Genomic DNA, 23129 nt, shown 5'->3' on the forward strand with positions numbered 1-23129 from the left:
CAACATGTGGTCATTCAAAAACTGTTCAGAGATTTTAATGTTAGTAAGAGTTAAACTTGTTGGCCAACGAGCAAGTAGAACTGTTAAAAGTTCATGAAAAATGCAGTTTATACCATGGTTCCACAATTTATCACATAGATTGTACCACCGTGTATATACCTCTCCATGTGTGGTTTAACGTCCAGTAATGAATGGAACCATAAAGGCTACAAACACATGTGCTTTATGACACTGTGGAATGGGAAATCCCGCCTTTTTAATAGGACAACTCCGTTGGTCACCTGGTAGATTGTAAAACATGGATTCTTATAATTACAACAATATTACGTATATAATTTTCTGAATTTTAGAGGTTTCCAATATTTGTCCATTATTTTTTCTCTTCCTCTTCAGACCCATACAGTTGGAGCCATGTTGATAAGGCAACCTGGCTTTACAGGCTTAGAGATATAAAACATAGTACCAGTTTAAAACAAACAAAAAAAAAAAACCCTCTAAAATATTCACAAAACATTTTTTCCTGAAAAATATGCAGTATAAAACAATATATGTCCGCAGTGATATAAACTTTTTATGAGTACTCATTTGGGATGATCTGCATAACTTACTCATGGATTTGCCACTTGTGAGTAAGCAGCCATGCCAGTTCATATTGATCAAACCTTTATTCAACACCACACCCAGGCCCTGATCCAAATTCCATAGAATTCAATGGGAGTGCTTCTTTTGACTTCCATGGGCTTTGGATCAGACCCTGAGGGAGAGACAAACATGATGGTGTTATGTGATTAACATGCCCAAATCAGGTAACTGTGTGCAGTGTCCTCTGATGCACCTAACTGAAAATCAAGTATACACTGTTCATTTATCAGGTAGAATTGCACATGCTAGGAGACGGACAAATAAGTCATTTAACTAAATGCACTAAAAAAATGCTACCTTGGTTACTATTTTTATTATAATATGAAAATCATTCAGTACTCTTCAATTAATAATTAACCAAATGATTTAAAAGACTGAGTATAATTTTAAATAATATTTGGACATTTTTAAAATGCCTTGAAATCCAAGTGCATCCACAAGCAGTCATCTGCAAAGTACATCCTTGCAGTGCATTTGCTTTGAAACCAAGGTATTTGTGTTTAATACTGGGGTGTGTGTTAGAATCTGAATACAGTTGTGAGCCAGAGTGCTGCTGTGTTAGAGGTAACCTTCTCTCAGCCCCCCAAGTTATAACAGCCTTAAAGTGAAGATTAACTGTGTCTTAAATTAGCCTTGATTCTATTAACTGCCCCTCCTATTTCAAGTTCTGGAAAGGGATACGGGGAAGGAATGTCATAATGTTTCTCTATTCTCTGACAAGCCTTTCAGTATCCCTGTCAAAGATCATTTAAAATTGAATTGAAATAATCAGAAATGATGTGCCTATGTGAAAAATACTTGGCGAATTCCATTCTGTCAGATAAAGGTATGCTAATGAGTTTTAAATCCTGAGTTAAGAATGATTCTTATCAAGCAAGCAACAGTAGTTCATTCTAAATTATTAAGGTAAGAAATGAGACATTTATAAGTACTTTCCATGGTTTGTTTCTAAATGCATAAAATAAAAATTGCTTTCTCTAGCTAGCTTAATATAAATTTAGGTTGTGAAACCAGATAGGCTTTATATGAAGCAATGCATCAGTCACTGTAGGTGGTCTGCCCTATATACCCTGCTTTGTAATCAAATGCATCAACTTAGAATGTATCTTTCTTTCTTTCTGAAAAAGGTTATACTATGCAAGTATTCTCTTCAGAACTTGGTAAACAATATTCCCTAATAATTAGCTTCATTTGTCAGTGAATCATCTTGTTATTTTGCATCCACTAAAGACTAATATCCTTCAACAGTGTGACTTTATCATGTCTGATAATCGTAATTTTTCAAGGGAATGATCTGTATGGATTTCATGCCCAGTAACTGTATCATTGTTTGTGCAGCTTATTTGTCATTTTATGTAGCCAGGTAGCCTTCTGTTTGTTTCATTCAATATTTGGGGGCTTTTTTAAAAATAAAATCATTAAAGTTTATTATATCCTTGATGCTTTAAAAGCTATAATAAGCTGTCACTTGGAAAGTGTTTCATACAACACTGCTTGTATGACCTTCATCTGCTTATCAATTATTTTTTATTTTTCACTAAGAGCAATGTACAGTAATATGCTTTCTTCTGTAAATCTGGTCTGGTATAGGAGGGTGTCTTGAATGAAGACTTCAGGGCTGGGCATGAAGTTTTATTAAAGCAGGAGTACTTGATCCATGAAAAACAGTTTGCCTGTTACCAACAGAGGAAAGGGATGGAACAAATGAACAGTATATATACTGTGTGTCATTAGAGGCACTTCTAGCCTTGCCAAAATTCATTAACATTTTAGAGATCAGAATTAATCTCTGGGAGGAACTGAAGGGAATGAGTTACGTGCAGTGCCTCAGATGTGTCCAGTCGTAAGTATTGTGCTTGAAGAATGGGAGTCAGAGAAGCTTAGAACCTCATGTTAAGTGGGTTGAAAAATAATGCTGGAGAGCAGCATTAAATTAAACTTCAATTATTTTAGAGAGCATATTTGGTATTAAACTTACGTTTTGTATCAGAACATGAAAATATGCCTTAATTATTTTCATCCTAGCACAAATATTCTTCAATGCAATGCTGTATAAATACTGTATATGCTCATGGGAGTAGGGAATATGCTGCTGATCAGACAATGTCAACTTAGATGAATCCTGTCCGGTAAGCTGTAGTTTAAATGTGAGCAGTAAAACCACTATTGACATGTGGCACAACTGACTGAAATGTCAATAGTTATAAAAAGAGTATTTCATAACGCAGAATAATTGATTAGTTTGCTTGACTGGACAGAAACGTCTATTTTCCAATGAAAGCAAAATAATTTCCATATTTGTTCTCAGAGCACTAACAGCAGAGAAAGCTGATTTGTCCGAATGGAGCCTTGTTCTTAATCACACATCAAAAATAAGGAGAGTTTTTGTCACCTATAATGGCTGGATGGATAAGGCATGACTTGAGGGAATCAAAACACTGGCATAGAGTTTTAAGATTAAATTTGCCCAAACTGGAAAGAAGTGAGGGGGCAAATATAGTGTATTTAGGGGTAGATTCTGTAGCCTTTACTCACCTGAGTAGTCTCAGTGAGACTACTGTGAGTAAGTGCTACTCATTGTGGGCAAAGAAAGGTTGCACAATCAAGTCCTTGCTTGTTTTTATTCAGAGTTCTTTCTAGCTGCACCTATGTAATTATCTAAGCACATTGAATTAAAGATACAATTTTTAAATATATCAAACAATTTTGAAAACAGGTATGTTAAAAAATCCCAGTTTCAAAGCAGATGCCCTCTGCTCAGTCCCACTTCCCACCATCCCCAGCACTCCCCTTCATCTATGGAAAAACAAGTGGCTGCAACCATATCTAAAGGTAAGGATATGTTTTGCTGCTAGCCCTCTCCCATTGAAAGGAAATGTTACGTCTAGCATCTCAGGTAATTGCAACTCATATATTATCGTATGAGGAAAGAAGTGGTCTCTCAAGCTGCCAAGACTTCAATCTTCTTGGCTTTGCAGGTCAAGACCAACTCCTTCAACTTCAGTCGCTAGCCAGTGCAGATCACAGAGCACTGCAATGATGTGCGCTTGGAGAGAAATGCTACTTACTCATTGGGATTCTGGATTTCAAACTAGATGCCTGAATAGCCTGAAGATCTACCACTAGGGAACCTAACCATGAAGTGCCACGCTTTACTGAAGACCACATTCAACCATAAGTTGCAATCTCTTTGCCAAGGGCAGATGATAAGAAGCATGCTGCGCAACTGCTTCTACAGAAACAGCTGGGGACAGTAACAACCTTGTCTGTGAACCATGGATTAAAATGGCCGGCAAACTCCATCAAGTGAAACTACTGATATCATTTCTACCATTGCTTCCCCACTCTGTGTATATTATCTCAGTCTTGTCTAACGAATGCTCATCCATATCTCATTCTCTGTTAGATGTAGCACAGGCAGGTTTGTAAATATAGACCTGAATGTCACTGGTGTACTGGAGACACTGTAACCAGATGTCACTTCCTCTCTAACCCTCTTAATTCCAATACACGCATTGAAAAAAAGGGATAACCACAGAGAACCCTGTGCTGTACCCTACGCTAGAGAGTCTTCAGGCTGGTAAACAATTCTCCAATACTACTCTGGGGATCTCTCAGAAGGAAGGGGGCAGAGGCACTCAAACAACTCCAGAGACGCGTGCTAGGAGTCCAGATGCATTATAGCCATATATTTTCATCCAACATCGGGAGGATGGTTGATTGATAATCAACCAACATGATCAGAGTTGTTTCCATACTATAGCCATGCCTCAAACCAAGGTGGCTAGAGTCAAAAGGACTTGAAGATTCCAGGAATTTCTGGAATTGCTTCACTACAATCTAGTCAATTTTCCTTCAAAGTGTGAACTTTGAGGCAGAGTGCTTTTTTCGAGAGACAGTCTGGGTCAACAGGTGACTCCATGAAAAAGGGTCTAACAGTTGTTTCTTTGAGGGAATTCAACAATCAACTCCAACAACATCCTGTATACCTCTCCAATTCTCCGCAAGCATCACAGGTCATGTCACTGTTGAGATGGTGTGTAATTGTGAGTGAAGGGAGGTAATCTAATTGCTGGTAAGGGTAAGCAATCCCCTGACTTCAGAACCACAGCAGAGAAACACTGTGAGCTCAAGCAAGGATTCTGCAATGCAGCAGAGTGACCTATACTAGTTGCATCTTAACCCCAACCTAGGGCTCTCATATATCTTATCAAATTCAGCTTGATACATTTGTTGGTAATCTCTCTATAATTTCATGGTCTGATGTGCAATCAGTGACCGCTGATCAGTCATAATCTTAACCTCAGTATACTTTGGAATTAAAGTAATTAGGAAGACATCTAACATTTGGATACACATTGTCCTTTCAAGGGTTTTCAAAGTTGGAGGAGTTTGGGTGACAATAAATGTGACTAGATCTCTCAAACCTTTCACTGCCAACATCATATCTAGCGGATTATAATGATAATGACTTTGTAGACTTACATTTCATCTAGAAGAATTCCAAAGCACTTGCAAACTCTGTGTCAGTCTTTATTTTATTTCACCAACCGCAGAACTGCAGCAGCTGTTTAACAGAGCGCAGCAACAATGCAATAGTTCAAGAAAGGAAGTGAATAATAATGTACCTCAATGAAAATAGTGGGGGAGTTCACAAAATGGCTTGATTGTGACATATAGCCAGTCTCACACTGGGAGTGGTATGAAAGCACACTGCACCAATAAGAACTCTGGGGCATGCTGTGTTTGAAGCAAGGTAGTATGGCAGTTTAGGAGTACTAGTGTCCATTATAAATAACAAAAGAGGTACCTGAGCTGGGATGACCAATGCTATATTCAGCTTCACTGATTAACTGCTTGTAGTGCTGCAAATAAATCAGTTGAATTAAAATGTTAGCAAAAGCTACAGAGAAATTAATCTTGAGATTTAGGGACTATCATTCTCCCTCCATGTATATAGTGTATAGCAGGGGTTCTCAACCTTTTTCTTTCTGAGGCCCTCCCCCACAACATGCTGTAAAAACTCCACAGCCCATTAGTGCCACAACAACTGTTTTTCTGCATATAAAAACCAGAGCCAGCATTAGGGGGTAGGAAGCAGGGCAATTGCGCAGGGTTCCACACCACCGGGGGCCCTGCATAACTACTCTTCTCAGGCTTTGGCTTCAGGCCCTGGGTGGTGGGGCTCAGGGAGGTGGGGCTTTGTGTTTTCTGTCCTGCGCCCCAGTGAGTCTAATGCCAGCCCTGCTTGGCGGACCCCCTGAAACCTGTTTGCAGCCCACCAGGGGGCCTTGGACTGCTGGTGTGTAGGAATTGGGTAGTATCCCTTTAAATAGTGAGCACCACTAAGGGGCTAACAACTGAGAGCAGGAGTGTAGCTAGGCATTCTGTGTGTGTATATTTAATAAACATGGTTATTTGGACCCCACTGTGCCCATGTGCTTTTTTTTTTTTTTCATATAATCAATGGTATGTAAGGAGCAAAAGACATAAGAAAGTGGATTTCCAATGTTTGGAGTTAGTTATGCATTATAATGGTTGCCAGAATTCTCTGTACTAAACTCCTAATCTACCAGGATTCTGCCAGTGCTTATTGCCAGAAACTGCTTATATTTACCCTTCATTAGTGATAGCCCCTCCCCAAAGTTTTGGCCAAAAGCGGTTAGGTTTAGAGCTTTTTAAAAATGGGGAAACAATGTTTGTAAAAGTTTGCAATTTCAAATTGTTTCCAATTCACTAGCAGAAAGAAGCCCATTTTTGCCCAATTTTTGGATACTTTTATGAAAAAAATTATTTATATTTTTATCAATCTGGTTTGAAATCACTGAAGTTTTTAATTTACCGAAGACCTCTTTTTCTTACTAAAAACTGGGTTTTCAATAAACTAATAATTTTGTTATTAATAAAAATACACTAAAACATCAACGAAAAATGGAAAACTAAAATTCATGTCACCAAATTGTTATGAAAGCTTCAAACTGTTTTTCAATAAAAAAACTTTTCATAAGAAAAAGTTAGCTCTAGGTAGCTTTTAAACACAATCCGTAAACTTTTTCTCTGCTGACATCCGAAATACATAGATCTGGGGCCATTTTATTTAATGCTGTTTATACCACAGTTGTTCTTGAATAAGCAAGGTTCTCATCTACATGTAACAGAGGCAGCATGCAGTAATTTGATTACAGGAGGATTTACATTCTGTAATATAGACAGCATTGCTATAGAATGTAGTAAATGGATCTTCCAGTGGTTTACAAATATTAGCTTCTTAACACTCCTGTGTGGTAGATATTATACCTAGTTCACATGAAGTGAGGCAAAGGAAAGTTAAAGGCCAAGTTGTGGCCGGCCACTGCTCAGGTGCACAGGAGAAAGTCATGTTGTAAATGGGTGTCTACTGTGCAAGGTCCAGGCTCAGTTATGCTCCTTCCTTGCTCCCTTTACCGCACACACCACCTCAGAAGTGGTTAGCTGCAAAGAAGGGGTCATGTCACTTCTCTTGAATGCATGTGCTGATCAATATATACTTCTTTAGGGTACCAGCAGTGGTTGAGGGAGAGTCACTCCTGAGCTCCACCTACTTAATACAGCTACACACCACGCACAGAGCAACATCTGAGTTCCAAGTGACCTGAACATGTGTACACCATCAGTGGGAGGGATGAGAATAGAGCCCAAGAGTCCTGATCCACAGTCTCCCTCCTTATCTCCTCCATTCCCTCCTCCCAGTCTTTAGTGTAAACCATATACAGGATCATTAATGTGGTCTCGATACATTCATGTGGTCTTTGGATCCATAAACAAATGAATGAATTACATCTAATCGTGTGTGTCATTTCTCCTGTCTGACAAATGTATGGGTATTTACAATATTTTAATCTTAATATTTATTCATATTCATTAAGTAGCACAAAGAAAAGGAGTACTTGTGGCACCTTAGAGACGAACAAATTTATCTGAGCATAAGCTTTCGTGAGCTACAGCTCACTTCATCGGATGCATTCAGTGGGAAATACAGTGGGGAGATTTATATACATAGAGAACATGAAACAATGGGTGTTACCATACACGTTGTAACCAGAGTGATCACTTAAGGTGAGCTATTACCAGCAGGAGAGCCAGGGGGCGGTGGGGAGGACCTTTTGTAGTGATAATCAAGGTGGGCCATTTCCAGCAGTTGACAAGAATGTCTGAGGAACAGTGGTGGGGGGGGGGGGGAATAAATATGGGGAAATAGTTTTACTTTGTGTAATGACCCATCCACTCCCAGTCTCTATTCAAGCCTAAGTTAATGGTATTCAGTTTGCAAATTAATTCCAATTCAGCAGTCTCTCGTTGGAGTGTGTTTTTGAAGTTTTTTTGTTGAAGAATTGCAACTTTTAGGTCTGTAATGGAATGACCAGAGAGATTGAAGTGTTCTCCAACTGGTTTTTGAATGTTATAATTCTTGATGTCTGATTTGTGTCCATTTATTCTTTTACATAGAGACTGTCCAGTTTGACCAATGTACATGGCAGAGGGGCATTGCTGGCACATATCACATTGGTAGATGTGCAGGTGAACGAGCCTCTGATAGCGTGGCTGACGTGATTAGGCCCTATGATGGTGTCCCCTGAATAGATATGTGGGCACAGTTGGCAACGGGCTTTGCTGCAAGGATAGGTTCCTGGGTTAGTGGTTCTGTTGTGTGGTGTGTGGTTGCTGGTGAGTATTTGCTTCAGGTTGGGGGGCTGTCTGTAAGCAAGGACTGGCCTGTCTCCCAAGATCTGTGAGAGTGATGGAACCCCGACCTGGGGTATTCTATCTGCTACCCAAGATCCATAAACCTGGAAATCCTGGACGCCCCATCATCTCAGGCATTGGCACCCTGATAGCAGGATTGTCTGGCTATGTAGACTCCCTCCTCAGGCCCTACGCTACCAGCACTCCCAGCTATCTTCGAGACACCACTGACTTCCTGAGGAAACTACAATCCATTGGTGATCTTCCTGAAAACACCATCCTAGCCACTATGGATGTAGAAGCCCTCTACACCAACATTCCACACAAAGATGGACTACAAGCCGTCAGGAACAGCATCCCCGATAATGTCACGGCAAACCTGGTAGCTGAACTTTGTGACTTTGTCCTCACCCATAACTGTTTCACATTTGGGGACAATGTATACCTTCAAATCAGCGGCACTGCTATGGGTACCCGCATGGCCCCATAGTATGCCAACATTTTTATGGCTAACTTAGAACAATGCTTCCTTAGCTCTCATCCCCTGATGCCCCTACTCTACTTGCACTACATTGATGACATCTTCATCATCTGGACCCATGGAAAAGAAGCCCTTGAGGAATTCCACCATGGTTTCAAGAATTTTCTTCCCACCATCAACCTCCGCCTGGACCAGTCCACACAAGAGATCCACTTCCTGGACACTACAGTGCTAATAAGCGATGGTCACATAAACACCACCCTATGCCGGAAACCTACTGACCGCTATTCCTACCTACATGCCTCCAGCTTTCATCCAGACCACACCACACGATCCATTGTCTACAGCCAAACTCTACAATACAACCGCATTTGCTCCAACCCCTCAGACAGAGACAAACACCTACAAGATCTCTATCAAGTGTTCTTACAACTATAGTACCCACCTGCTGAAGTGAAGAAACAGATTGACAGAGCCAGAAGAGTACCCAGAAGTCACCTACTAAAGGACAGGCCCAACAAAGAAAATAACAGAACGCCACTAGCCATCACCTTCAGCCCCCAACTAAAACCTCTCCAACGCATCATCAAAGATCTACAACCTATCCTGAAGGATGACCCATCACTCTCACAGATCTTGGGAGACAGGCCAGTCCTTGCTTACAGACAGCCCCCCAACCTGAAGCAAATACTCACCAGCAACCACACCCCACACAACAGAACCACTAACCCAGGAACCTATCCTTGCAACAAAGCCCGCTGCCAACTGTGTCTGCATATCTATTCAGGGAACACCATCATAGGGCCTAGTCACATCAGTCACACTATCAGAGGCTCGTTCACCTGCACATCTACCGATGTGATATTGCCATCATGTGCCAGCAATGCCCCTCTGCCATGTACATTGGTCAAACTGGACAGTCTCTATGTAAAAGAATAAATGGATACAAATCAGACGTCAAGAATTATAACATTCAAAAACCAGTCGGAGAACACTTCAATCTCTTGGGTCACTCGATTACAGACCTAAAAGTTGCAATTCTTCAACAAAAAAACTTCAGAAACAGACTCTAACGAGAGACTGCTGAATTGGAATTAATTTGCAAACTGGATACAACTAACTTAGGCTTGAACAGCGACTGGGAGTGGATGGGTCATTACACAAAGTAAAACTATTTCCCCATGTTTATTCCCCCCCAAACGCCCCATTCCTCAGACGTTCTTGTCAACTGCTGGAAATGGCCCACCTTGATTATCACTACAAAAGATTCCCCTCCCCCCCGCCACTGGTAATAGCTCACCTTAAGTGATCACTCTGGTTACAGTGTGTATGGTAACGCCCATTGTTTCATGTTCTCTATGTATATAAATCTCCCCACTGTATTTCCCACTGAATGCATCCGATGAAGTGAGCTGTAGCTCACGAAAGCTTATGCTCAGATAAATTTGTTAGTCTCTAAGGTGCCACAAGTACTCCTTTTCTTTTTGCTAATACAGACTAACAAGGCTGCTACTCTGGAACCTGTCATTAAGTAGTACATAATCCAAGTATAATGTTAAGTTTCTGATACTTGACAAGTATTCTTCATATTACTTAATTGATTCAGCTTTGACAAATTACTTATACGAAAAAGTGAGAATACATTCTGGTCAAGTAAACTGTAATGCTGAGTTAACTGTTACATGACTGTCACTGTGGGAACAGGATATGAAAAATGACAGCAAATAAGGTATTTTTCTTGCTATTCATATGTTGACTAAATTCATGTAATACTCTGTACAGTTACTGTAACACTCTTGGTTAAAAAACAGAAGTCAGTTTTGGATTGGATGATCAGAATGAGGCATCTGGAAGACAGAGGTAATTGGATATGTGTGTAGATTAAACACTGACTACGTATGCTAGAAAAACAGAATTTTGAAGATGGTTTTAGATGGGAATTTCATCTGAAAGTATAGAATATAGTGGAAAAAAAAGTCTGCTTCCCTCAGGTGTGTGGTATTGACATTCTAAAGCTTAAAGATATAAGGACAGTTATTCTATTCATCATTTAAAATGTCTAATGGCTAATCTGTAAATATATGAAGCAAATATTGTAAAATGTAGGAATAAAAATCTGTGTTGACTACTTATTATTGGAGCCATTTAGCACGTCAGATGTCATTGTAGATTATCAGTTTCATTTCAGTTTGACTGGAAATAAATACAGATCAGTAATAATGTAAGGCTATGTACCTTACGGTTAAATATTTGACAACCAGACTGGTGCTAATGGACTATGACATTTTTCAAGCCTAGGTCTGACATTACTTGTTGTGTCAGAATGAAATGTTTGTCTAAATCTACACTACAATACATTAAGACATCATTCTTTCTTTCTACACTGTAAGTTATCCTAGCACATCTAAATTTCAAAGTGTGGGGGCATCAAACAACTGATCCAAATGTAAAAGAAACATTTTCCAGCTTCTGAAAAGTTATAAACAAAATAGTAACAGAACTTAATCCAGTCCAACATGTCTTGTATAATTTCTGTTCAGTGTATCATGAGTTAAACATGTGTTTTATAGGTGAAGTACTATGAAGAACAACATAATTTGGGGTGGTATTCTTCCACCCTTGCTCATTGAGTAGTACCTTATTCTGCTTGTTGAAAAGTAAGACTCTACTTAATGAAAGTAAGGATGGCAAAATGGATCAAATGATGTATGCCAAAGATAGGAAACCTAATTCTAGCATCACTGTATCAGTCCAGTTCTTCTAGTTTTGGTTGTTTTGAACAATGAAGATATAAAAAGTCAAAACATTGCATTAATGTGACTTGAATGGCCAAGCTGATAAATGGCTAGGAATACCTGAGTGACTTATAATCACATGTAAAGAATACCATAATGTATTGTGCCCTTTATTAAACTATATAATAATAATCCATTATGGGACATTTACAAAAGTTTGATGCATATACCTTCATCTCTTAAATGTTCTCTCAAATGTAGATCTTTATTTCAAACATTTAGATGTTCCCTTTGCCCCTGGTCTGTCTTTATGTAATTTTTTAAGCTTATGTGCTAGCTTCCTTATTAAAGAAACAAGGTGGGTGAGGTAATACCTTTTACTGGACAAACTTCTGTTGGTGAGAGAGACAAGCACTGTATGTAGCAGGAAAGCTTGTCTCTCTCATCAACAGAATGTGGTGCAGTAAAAGATATTACCTCACCCACCTTGTCTCTCTAATATCCTGGGACCCACACAGCTACAACAACACTGCAGACAGCTTCATTATTGTCATTCTTCCTCTATTATATACATTATAGTGCAGGGGTGGGCAAACTTTTTGGCCTGAGGGCCACATCTGGGAATAGAAATTGTATGACGGGCCACAAATACTCACAAAATTGGGGTTGGTGTGCGGGAGGGGTGAGGGTTCTGGTTGGGGGTGCGGGCTCTGGGGTGGGGCTGAGGAGTTTGGAGTGTAGGAGGGTGCTCTGGGCTGGGACCAAGGGGTTCGGAGGGCAAGAAGGGGGCTGGGGCTTTGGGCAGGGGTGTGGGAAGGGAGGTAGGTTCTGGCTGGGGGTGCGGGCTCTGGGGTGCGGCTGGGGGTGAGCGGTTTGGGGTGCAGGAGGGTGTTCCAGGTTCAGATCGAGGGATTTGGAGAGCGGGAGGGGGATCAGGTCTGGGGCAGGCGGTTGGGGAATGGAGAGAGGCCCGGGGTGCAGGCTCTGAGCGGTGCTTACCTCAAGCGGCTCCCAGAAGCAGTGGCATGTCCCTTCTCTGGCTCCTACGCAGAAGCGCGGCCAGGCGGCTCTGCACGCTGCCCCATCCTCAGGCACCACCCCTGCAGCTCCCATTGGAGCACCGGAGGGGGCCATTGGAGCACATAGGAGCCAGAGCGGAGCCATGATGTGGCTTCTAGGAGCCTCGTGGAGCAGCCCCCGATCCTGTGCCCCAGAGAGGCCTCTGACCCAGCGCCCTGGCTGGAGCGCCGGAGCGGGGCCAAGCTATGCGGTGCGGCCCCGACCTGGCGCCCAGCTGGAGCACCGGAGTGGGGCAAGCTCCAAACCTCACTCCTCAGTGGGAGCTCGTGGGCCGGCTGAGGCCTGTGGGCTGTAGTTTCCTACCCCTGTTATAGTGTATCTATGCACTACTGTACTCTTATTTTGGGAATTTCTCTGCTCCCATTTCTAGGGCAAGATTAGGCAAAATGAACATTCTTGCTAATACAATTTTCTTCAGAGTGTACTTGAATAAGTTGAATTTGTGTGTATATAGAGTGTACATAGTAAAGCTGCAAAATTTAGTCATGCGAACAGATAGCCAGTTTGGTGACAGCTATTGCTATCCAGAATATTGAAAAAAATCCAGTGATGGAATTATGCTTCATCCATTTTACAGTAAATTCTGAGGGAATATGAACCCATCACAGAATATACTTAAAATGGAAATGTTCAATTAGATCATACTCTAAATCAATAACCAATAAACCTGTAGTTTTGTCATGCTGCCTGCGACCTATTCTTAATATAAGATGTTATTATTTTTCAATTCAAAATACAATCCTGTGGAAAAGTGTAAACAGAAACAGATCAAGCGCAAGCTGCGTTTGGCTTAGAAATACACCTTCAGGTGCTCAGCTGTGATGTTTTTTAATGTAATTCTGTTCAGTTATGTATGTGCTTGCCACAACCGAAAACACAGACCCTATGTTGAGAACATCTGCACGTCATTCAATCACAACCTAATAATTGCTGCTTTTAGTTTCTCCTAAGGGCCAGGTGGGGAAGAGGGGAGAGAGAAAGGCCATTTTCCCTCCATCAGGGTCTTGGTTTAACACTACAGCACTTAAGTTCACAACGGGGAGAGAGCTCTGAAGATCTTCGGCAGGGCCCCTTCGTTGATGATCAGCGTTCAGCGTAACGCCAAAGTGGCTCGTTTGGAAGCTGTTTGCAGGAGGCACTCGCGCATTCAAGTATCAGAGGGGCAGCCGTGTTAGTCTGCATCCCCAAAAACAAGGAGTCGTCCGGGGGCACCTTAAAGACTAACAGATTTATTGGGGCATAAGCTTTTGTGAGTAAAAAAAAAAAACCCAATTCTTCAGCTGCATGGAGTGAAAATTACAGATACAGTCTCCATGCAGCTGAAGAAGTGGGGCGTTTTACCCACGAAAGCTTATGCCCCAATAAATCTGTTAGTCTTTAAAGTTCCACTGGGCGAACCCCTCCTTGTTTTAGCACATTCAGTGCGATGTAACTTGTCCTGAAAGGCCAAGGGCGCTTGCCACAGCCCTTCTCTTAAGCACCTGCCCTCAAAGCAGCCCTAATTCCAGCGTAGTCTCTTTCGGGGCAGACCCAGAGTCCAGCTCTGGCCCTTGGCCCGTCAGTGCTGGGGAAGGGGGTGGGTTGGACGCTCTCCCCCCTAAACCAGCGGTTGGTGCGAGCGGCTTGTCTTGGCACAGGGCAGGGCTCCTTGCTGCTGCCGCTGCCGCCGCCGCCGTGCATGGGGCGAGCTGGCTGTGCAGGCGCGCGGCTCGCTCGCTGTCCGCCGGCTGCTGAAGTGGGAGAGCCCGGGAGCGCTCGTGCTCCGGGTGGTCTCCGGCAGCGGGAGGGGGCCGGGCGCGCGGCGGCCGTTGGAGATAGAGCGCGCCGCCGCGGCAGCCCAGCGGGCCAGTCCCGAGGAGGCGGCGCTGCCGCCTCTCTGCCTGTGAGTGGCCGGCGGCGCTGCCTCTCAGCCCCGGCAGGGCGGGGAGGAGGCGAGCGGTGTAAACAGGGAGGGGGGGCTGGCTTGATGTCAGCGGGTCACATGGAGTCTCATATGGGCCGGGGGAAGGAGGCGGTGGCAGGCTGTCAGCTGGCAGGCGGCAGATGCTGCTGAGGCGGTGGTACAAGGAGAGGGGCCCGGCTAGCGCGCACCCAGCCCATCCGGCCCGCCCTCGGTGCTCTGCTCCCCGCCGCGTCGCCCCTGACAAATGATGTGTTTTGTGATCGCCGCGATGAAAGGTAGGCGCAGCCCTGCGGGGAGCCGCCGTGCCGTGCCGCGCCGGGGATGGGCGCTCGCTCCGCCGGGGAGCTGGGCGCACGGGGCCGGCCGGCGAGCAGGTGCGCTGGGGGGTTGGGGCGGGGAGTGCCACGGGCAGCGCTCAGGTGGTCGGGTTACTTGTGACTTGCTCCCCTTCCCGAGGCCCGTTCGTGCCGCTGGGAGCCGGGCCGGCTCGGGGAGAGCGGCTCGGGGAGAGCGGCCCGGGGCGCAGAGCGGGGGCTTTGCCTCGGCCTGGGTGGCTGAGGGGGAGGAGGCGAGTTGGTGGGGCTAGTCCCGTGCCCAGAGAGTGCTGCTCGGCACGGCGATCCCGTGGCTGGCTCCTCGGGGGTGACTGTCCGTTGGAGCTGGTGCTGCTTCACCGTGCCGCTCTGACCCACCCCGGGACCCCGCGCACCAAACCTTGCCGAGCGCTTTAGCCCGGCGTCTCCCCTTGCCGAACGCATCTGCGATCGCTGCCGGCCCCCCGGGGAGCTGCAAATTCCGGCTGGCTGTGGAGGGTCTATCCCCTAGCGCCTGCCCTCCTTCTGGACTGGCTCGTCAGTTACCTTTCTCGGCGAGGGGGACACCCGTCTGGGCCAGCTACTGCACAGCAGAGGCTATTTCTTATTAATCCTTACAGCTGAAGTAGCTCACGCTGGGGTGTGTCATCTACCTCTTCTTCTGGTGTTTGCTTTTGGTTTGATTTAGAGCTAATCACGTAGTGAAAGTGACCAGGCACGTGCGGAGAGGTTCCCTTTTTGTTTTTGCCCAGACCAGTTGTGTGCTTGGAGACTTGTACTTTATACTTTTACATAAAAGTTGGAGGATAAGAGAGAGAGTTTATCTTCCCACATGATTTGCAGAGGGAGAGGTTATGATTAACATGGTTGGGATTGCATAAAGCAGAGACGTGCTGCATAATCCTAATAAAATCTGTCTCTAAAATTTTACAGTAAACATACTTCAGATAGAAAGAGAGAGTGTGTGGTGTCCTGTAGACAGTTTGTGTGGCTAAAAATGACAGGCTCAGAATCTGTACATTTTTAAAGAGTTTTTGGTTTGAAAGGAAAAGTGAGCATTATGAAATGACATTTTAAAATCTGACACTTCCTGTGCTTTCAAATCCCAGTCCTTCCTGAGGGACAATGGGAAGAGTCAGAGAAAGTTTTTTCATGAGAAATCAAAAGTTTAAAGGTATGTTTTCAAATAATTTGTGGTGTTTTCTAATATTGTGGGATCCACAGATAAACTATGCACTGCAGCATATTTTTAAATCAGGGAAACCATAAAAAGCACATATCTAAATATTGTAACAGTTCTATTTAAATAGGACCTTCTTTCTCTGTAATCCAGTCTTTGTAAATATATTAATTTAGTTTCCCAACTAAAAATACTAAGCCTTCTTTTTGTACACAGATCTTGTTTGAAAAAGGAACTATTTGAAATTGAATATTTAATGATGATCCTACTAGAGACTGAAATGTTTGCTTGATTGTGTCTTTTACTTTGCAAATGCACTAAGAGAAGGACACCAGTATCAGTGTGCAGTGGAAGCATGATTATTTACAGTTGCTAAGCTTCTCACTCTCTTTTTAACAGGGAAGACTAGGTGAATAGAAAGATAGTACTATCCATTAACCATTAGCATCTCTAAATTAGATTGACAATAGACTGTAACCAAGTTGATCCAAAATATTTGTTTCTGTTACAAAAATAGCATAAATGAGTGTGATTTATAGGGAATTATAACAATTCTTCAAAACTCTGAAAGTTGTACTGACAAAATACTGTTTTTACTTATCCTTCTGCAAACATGTAACCAAATAGGAAAAACTGAATGTATACTGAAGAATATATCCTTAGGGTATAAATGACTTAAGAATGCTTTTGGAAGAAACATATTGGAATATTGTAAGATGACAGTAAGATGATTTTGAAAAACTCCGCATCTCAACTCCAAAGTTATCTGCTTCCCTGGTTTTGAGGCTTCATTAAGCCATTTTCCATATAGATGTCAAACTGTTAAAGCTTAGTTTTTGTGCTTACAGAATGTGGTTATAAAATGGTTTTATTTCATAACTATTTAGGTTGATGTTTGCTCTTTCTGTAATGTGAGGCATATTATTTCTCTGGTAAGTTTCATTGAAAGTTCACACTAATCTTTTTTATCTATCAATAAGTGTATTCATTACTTTAACAGTTTTGCACTAGTGACTTTTGTATGGTTTGTTGGATAAGCTTCAATAATAGGAAGTGTATTTTAATATTACTCTCTTCTGGTATTGAAGGTTTCAGTGTACAGAGGTATTTTGCTTTTGTGTTGCTATTTCCAAAGTGGTGTTCCACATTAACACTGACAAATAGATTAATCAAAATCACCATTTTTTCCCCCTTCCAAAGCCCATAGCTCTTGCCTACACATTTGTCTTGGGTGACCTCTGGCTGCCATGAAATAATAGATCCACAGTATTGTGCTTTAAGAGAAGTAGACCAGAAGCACTGGGAATACAGTTTTTGTATGAGCTCAAATGCACATGGGAGAAACAGACTAAGTCTAAGTCTAGGTGATTAGAATATTTTATTTGTTCCTGATGCTGTAATAGCACTTTGGAGGTATGTGATCATTTATAGTTGCTGTGAAGTTACAGTGAAGAAAATGATGGTTTGTGGGAGAAAGTGAAATGTTACAGATTTCCCTACCAGATTTTTTTTTAAAGTGACGCAGAAATATATTAAATTCTTCCCTTCTGTTCTTCAATTCTGATTACTCAAATTGACTTCATACGAAAAGAATTGTGTGATTGTATTTTTCATGCAAAACAAATGTTCTGTCAAAATAATTTCTTTCCTTCTGAAATATACAGAGATTTCTAATGTATATAGGAAATATATACATTAGATTTATTTGATTTGAAAGACTTAAAGAATATGGTTAACTGTCAGCATGTTCATGGCTACACTGGTACATTCAAAGAACTGGTAAGCCAAGGCACAGCCAATGAAAAGGGGATGGATTATGTTATTAAGACAGGTTGCCCTATATGAAATGTAACTTTCTGGTTTCAGTGTGAGGGGAAAGCTTTCTATTTTTGGAAATAAGCAGTTATCAAACATTTTCTGTCCATAATGTTAGAGGAAATATTTTGTGGATTAACTGATTTTTTTTTTTTTTACTTGTTTATGCATTTCCACAAACTTATAAAAGTTGATTAAGCAAATCTTGTACTGCATGAATATACTCAGGCTATATTTTTTTATTTAAGGAAAGAGTGCAGCTTTGTGTTTGTCTTATACCTCTGTTTAAAAAAAGAAATAAGACATGCTTTTCCTAAGTAGATTAATCCTTGGGTGGATCTGAATATTTGTTATTCCTGATCCGATGCACATTAGCATTTTGCCATTGACTTGAACAGGAGCAGGACTCAGTAAATTCTATGAATGGGTGTAAAATACTCTGCACCAGATTAAAAACTCTCATTGACAAAATGTCATAACTAGGAACGGGCCCAAGGCACAAATAAGCGACCTATGCTGAATTTGGCTTTTACAGCCACTTTGGGATGACTTTGTACAAGTGAAAATGACTATCTACGGTGCAGGGCAGTGGTGAATCAGGCCCAGTGTTAATGGAAGTTTAGAGTGCTAGTTCGCCACAGAAAGTGCTCAGCTGGTAGTATCATCAGGCCCCGAGATAGTAGCATCCTATATGCTGGACAAATTATTATAGCTTCAGTAAAAACGACCCTAGAAGTATTTTACTAGGTTTGGGTTGGAGATTCACAAATAGAGGATCCTAGAGGACAGTAAGTATATAACTTTTCCAACTTCTTTGTATTGGACATATATTTATTAGTAACAAAACACTGAAGTACTTCATATGAATTATTGGTACAGATCTTTACTGTTCGGGCATAAAAAATACAAAGCAGAATTTAAAACAAACAAGGAAAAACTCCTGGGTTAAATTGGTTATAATATTGTTAGAAATCAAATAAGTGTTAAGAGTTTATGGTTTAACCATGGAAAGATATGGCTCTGATTTTGGCTGGCTTTTTTTTAATTTATATATATATATCTTTGAGCGTGTGTACTGTTAGTGATTTTAAAGTATTATCCGCTTAAATACTTTTATTGAAGATCTGTGGGTTTTGTTATTCGTGTCAATGTTTGTTTTCGTTCAGTGGCTGCCTGTCGTAGCACAATCAGTGTACATTTGTTGACAGGATCTTAGTGTTCCCCAGTTCCCTGAGATTCCTGAGCACCCTTTGCTTTTGCTGAGTACAATACCCTTTGTTTCACAAGATTGGACCCAACAGGCTAGCTGAACTGATCACTGTGGTTGAGCTTTTCTGAAGCTATCGAGTCTGACCTCTTGAGAAGTTCTTGGTCACATTTATTGGCACTGACCACTGACTGTGAGGCCTTTCTGGAAGGAGGATGTGTTCTTTGCTAGTAAACCACCAGGTACAGAGTTAATTTTAGATTTTTAAGCCTGTTTTAACTTGCTATGCAACTTTACTGCTGATAAAAAGTCAAAGCCTGCTCTAGCGAGCACTCTAATACAAAACTCCTGTTGACATCAAGGGGAGTGCCTCATATGACGTAGTGGCAGGATCAGGCCTGTGGAATTGGCAGCTGAGAGTTTGTCTATTTTCTTGGAAAATTAATTAATATAGCAGTTCTGATGGATCTTCATTTACCTAAGTCAACATACTTGTTACATCATGTTGGCAGTGCCAGACTGATCTTGAGGTTTGTCCTTTACATTTCAATTTCGGGCTTTCTGACTATGAGTTTTCCAATAAAAGCTGGTGGTGGTAGTGATGGTGAAATCTGTATGTGTGCCTAATTTTGTGGAAAATTCGTAGAAAGCATCTTGCAACATACAAATCTCTCTTGAAAACTGATCCCACGAGGTGCAGAGCAGCCTAGGCTCCTGGTGAAGTCAATGGCAATTGCAGGCACTGATCTTCTTGCAGGATCAGGCTCTTGAATGATAGTGAATGATAAAAAAAATTAGTCTCTTTAAACTGGCTGACAGTAGAAAGACAATACACCATTTTAAAAATAATGATTTGGGGATTATTCTGAATATTCAGAATGAAATTCAGCCTATTTATGGGGTATCTGTGCAAGGACCTCCATGCTGCACAAATATGAATGAATGATGTCATTCAGCATGGGCAGAGAGGTGGGAATGCAGGGACCATGCACTGAAGAGTCTTGGAGGTGGTCTACATGCCAACTCAATATGCCAGCACAGAGGGCAACTTGGAGGCAAGCTCATGTTGTAAATTCAGTGGCCTGGTATGGGGTTAGTGAGGAACTGCAGCATGTAGTCCTAGAAACTGGTCACAAAGAGACTGCAATTTAGCTTTGTTGCCTGGCCTTAGGGTAGATAGGTGAGTATCTGTTTGTATTATTATTTTATTTGTATTGCAGTAGTGCAGTAGTAAATACATTTACAATGTAATTTTCATTTCTCATTCTCCCCTAATCCCCCTCATGCAAGACTTCCATATAGAATCATATTTCTCAGGCTTTATGTAGCATTTGAAAAATTCACCTATGGAGTTTTAAATCCTCTCTCTGGGAGTGTTGGGTATATTACCAGCAATATAGTATTCAAAATGATCATTGTTGTATGTTAATTGAATACACTATATAACAAGTGTGTTAATGTAATGTAAAATGTTTCATTGTTACTACCAGAGATCATTCTTATTTTTCCTTTTCCATATGGATGTGTTTGTTTCAAAGATAGGATTGTTTTTCATAAAATAAAAAAGAAATCAGACTGCATTAAGGAGAATGTGGCTATTCTTTGTCTCTTTCTCCAGTAGGTAAATGCAGTTCTGATCTTCTGTGACTTTGTAAATTATCTATCTAGTGTTAGAGACACTTGGGATGCAGTATGTTCTTCCTTTGCATTCTCATGAGATAAGCTTTTGTAGGCTGCAAAATAACTCCATGTGCCAGGCAAGCTCCTGAAAGAATCAGTTAAATTATTACAAGAGCAGTCAGTCTAGTTGCATTTAAAAAAAAAAATTCTTTTGCTCATCTTCATGATGATGCAATGAGTGATGGAGCCATGGCCCCACCCCTCTCCACTACCTTTTGGGGAGACTAGTGTAGCTAGTGGCATTAGCCTTGAGCAGTCCTTACACTCGCTGAGCTCAAGGACAGGGATTGTGGTCCAGATCCTCAAAGGTATTTAGGCACCTAATTCCCAGGGAAATTAATACCTTTGAGTATCTGGGCCTGTATGTGCACATAGGTCTAGACACCACCTGGGCCTCTGTTTCCATTTTTACAAATAGGGCTATTTGCCCTCACTCTTCAAAAACCCAGTGAAACTAATGGAGCTTTTCATGGCTTTCCTTATTGGTGCCATGGAAAACGGTCTCCATACTGTGTGGAACTAATGGATACACAGAAAACTCGAGGTCCACATCCCCAGATCTCAGAGCATTGAGGCATTGTAAGTTAGCCCTTCCAGACTGCTCACCGTGCTACATTTGCACCCTAAACCCATTATATGGGAGATGAAGGCATAAAGTTGAAGTCTGTGCTCTGAGAAAAAATATTAGCATCTGCACATGCATGTCTGCTGGGTCACTAGGCATACTGTATCTGCATCCCAGTTTCAGAACCTTCAGTCTTTACAACAGCCCTCTCCAAAAATTGCTGGAGCTCCCACCACATGGTATCAGTATGTAGGGGCTCTGCAGCATGCTTCCATCACCCTTTGGAAAGCCAGGCCAGTGTTCCACCTGCATTCTGGTCAAACCTAGCAAAATTTCTCATTGTCGACAACAGCTGTTGGTGGACACAGTTTGTCATGGTTTGTACATGCAATGATCAGCTGCACCCATTGCTGATTCCCATTATTGTACAGCAGGGGTAAAATCCTGGCCCTATTAAAGTCCATGGTTCTTTGGCCATTGAATTCAAGGGAGTCAGGAATTCAGCCCATGACTTTGGCTCCCCTCTGTGTTGCATAATAGACAGTAGCATAAGAACTACTAGTCCTTCTGGTTGTGTGACTATAGCCTTTGTGCTTTTTGTCATGCTATGTACATAGCCAGCTAGGCTAAAATCAATGCCAAGAGAGGTATAATAATCCAGTCTTCATTTTAAGCATGTTGATTTCTAACTTAATTAAAACTACTTAAATGTAAATAGGTCTAACCTCTTCACTATTGAACAATGCAAGTAAAATATTCAGCATGGTTATAATATATGGTGTCTGCCGTGTAATTATTGTGTAATGTTTGTGTTCTCAGAAATACAGTGCAGTTTATTGCCATTGAAACAGGGAACGAGGTTCTTCATAAAACTGCTCCAATTAGCCTTTATTTTTAAATTTTGGAAGAAACTGATAATTCTCAAATACAAAAACGAATCAAACTTCATGTGTAATCTTGACATATATTCAAATTGGTGCTTGTCACAGAGAATGTAATCAATCAGATACTCTGATTACAACTGCCCCAGTGTTGCACATTGATCATTAGAATGAATCCTCTCAAATTTAAATGACACCAAAATGGAGCTGTATCTATCAAACAAGGTCTCATGGAGTCTTTCAGTCATGCACGATATCTGGTAAATAGCTGCACCATGACTCAAAATAAGGGAAAGGTCCTTGGGTTATCTGAATGCCTTATAAACATATATTCTTATGTCATGTGCTTTTTGTTTTGGTGTCCTCTTCCTTCAGCGTGTGTATGTAATTTATACAACAGTAATAATAAAAAAGCCTCTTTAACTGAAAACAAATCAAACGAATCCTGGGAAAGATGCAGCTGAGTGCCAGGCTACTGCCATGGCTGCTGCTTCTTATAGCTATAGATAGGGCCCTACCAAATTCACAGCCATGAAAAATGTGTCACGGACCATGAAATCTGGTCTTTTGGGATCTTTTAACTATATGGATTTCATGGGGGAGACCAGCATTTCTCAAATTGTGGGTTCTGACCCAAAAGAGAGTGCAGAGGGGTCACAATGTTATTTTAGGGGGGGCTGCAGTATTGCCACTCTTCTGCGCTGCCTTCAAAGCTGAGTGGCCAGAGAGCGGCAGCTGGTGGCCAGGCGCCCAGCTCTGAAGGTGGCACCCCACCAGCAGCAGTGCGGAAGTAAGAGTGGCAATACCATACCGTGCCACCCTTAGTTCTGTGCTGCTTCCTTCAGAGCTGGGCAGCCGAAGAGTGGTGGCTGCTGACTGAGGGCCCAGCTCTGCGGGCCCAGCTCTGCAGGCAGCAGCACAGAA

The 23129-nt window shown here is 41.8% G+C and overlaps 1 protein-coding gene across 3 annotated transcripts in view; it reads left to right on the plus strand.

Annotated features, from left to right (window-relative positions):
• RORA (RAR related orphan receptor A) overlaps window positions 1-23129 on the plus strand; it is a 558534-nt gene that overhangs the window by 445904 nt on the left and 89501 nt on the right. Inside the window, exon 1 of one of the 3 annotated variants that reach the window (XM_048866508.2) lies at window positions 14641-14838. The exons of the other annotated variants lie outside the window; for them this stretch is intronic. Within the exon in view, the coding sequence (XP_048722465.1) occupies window positions 14808-14838 (31 nt within the window). The 5' untranslated portion in view covers window positions 14641-14807. Of the gene's footprint in view, window positions 1-14640; window positions 14839-23129 lie in introns of those variants that run through there. 3 annotated transcript variants of the gene reach the window in all.

Source organism: Caretta caretta, chromosome 10 (assembly GCF_965140235.1).
Source record: "Caretta caretta isolate rCarCar2 chromosome 10, rCarCar1.hap1, whole genome shotgun sequence".
NCBI classification, from domain to species: Eukaryota; Metazoa; Chordata; order Testudines; family Cheloniidae; genus Caretta; species Caretta caretta.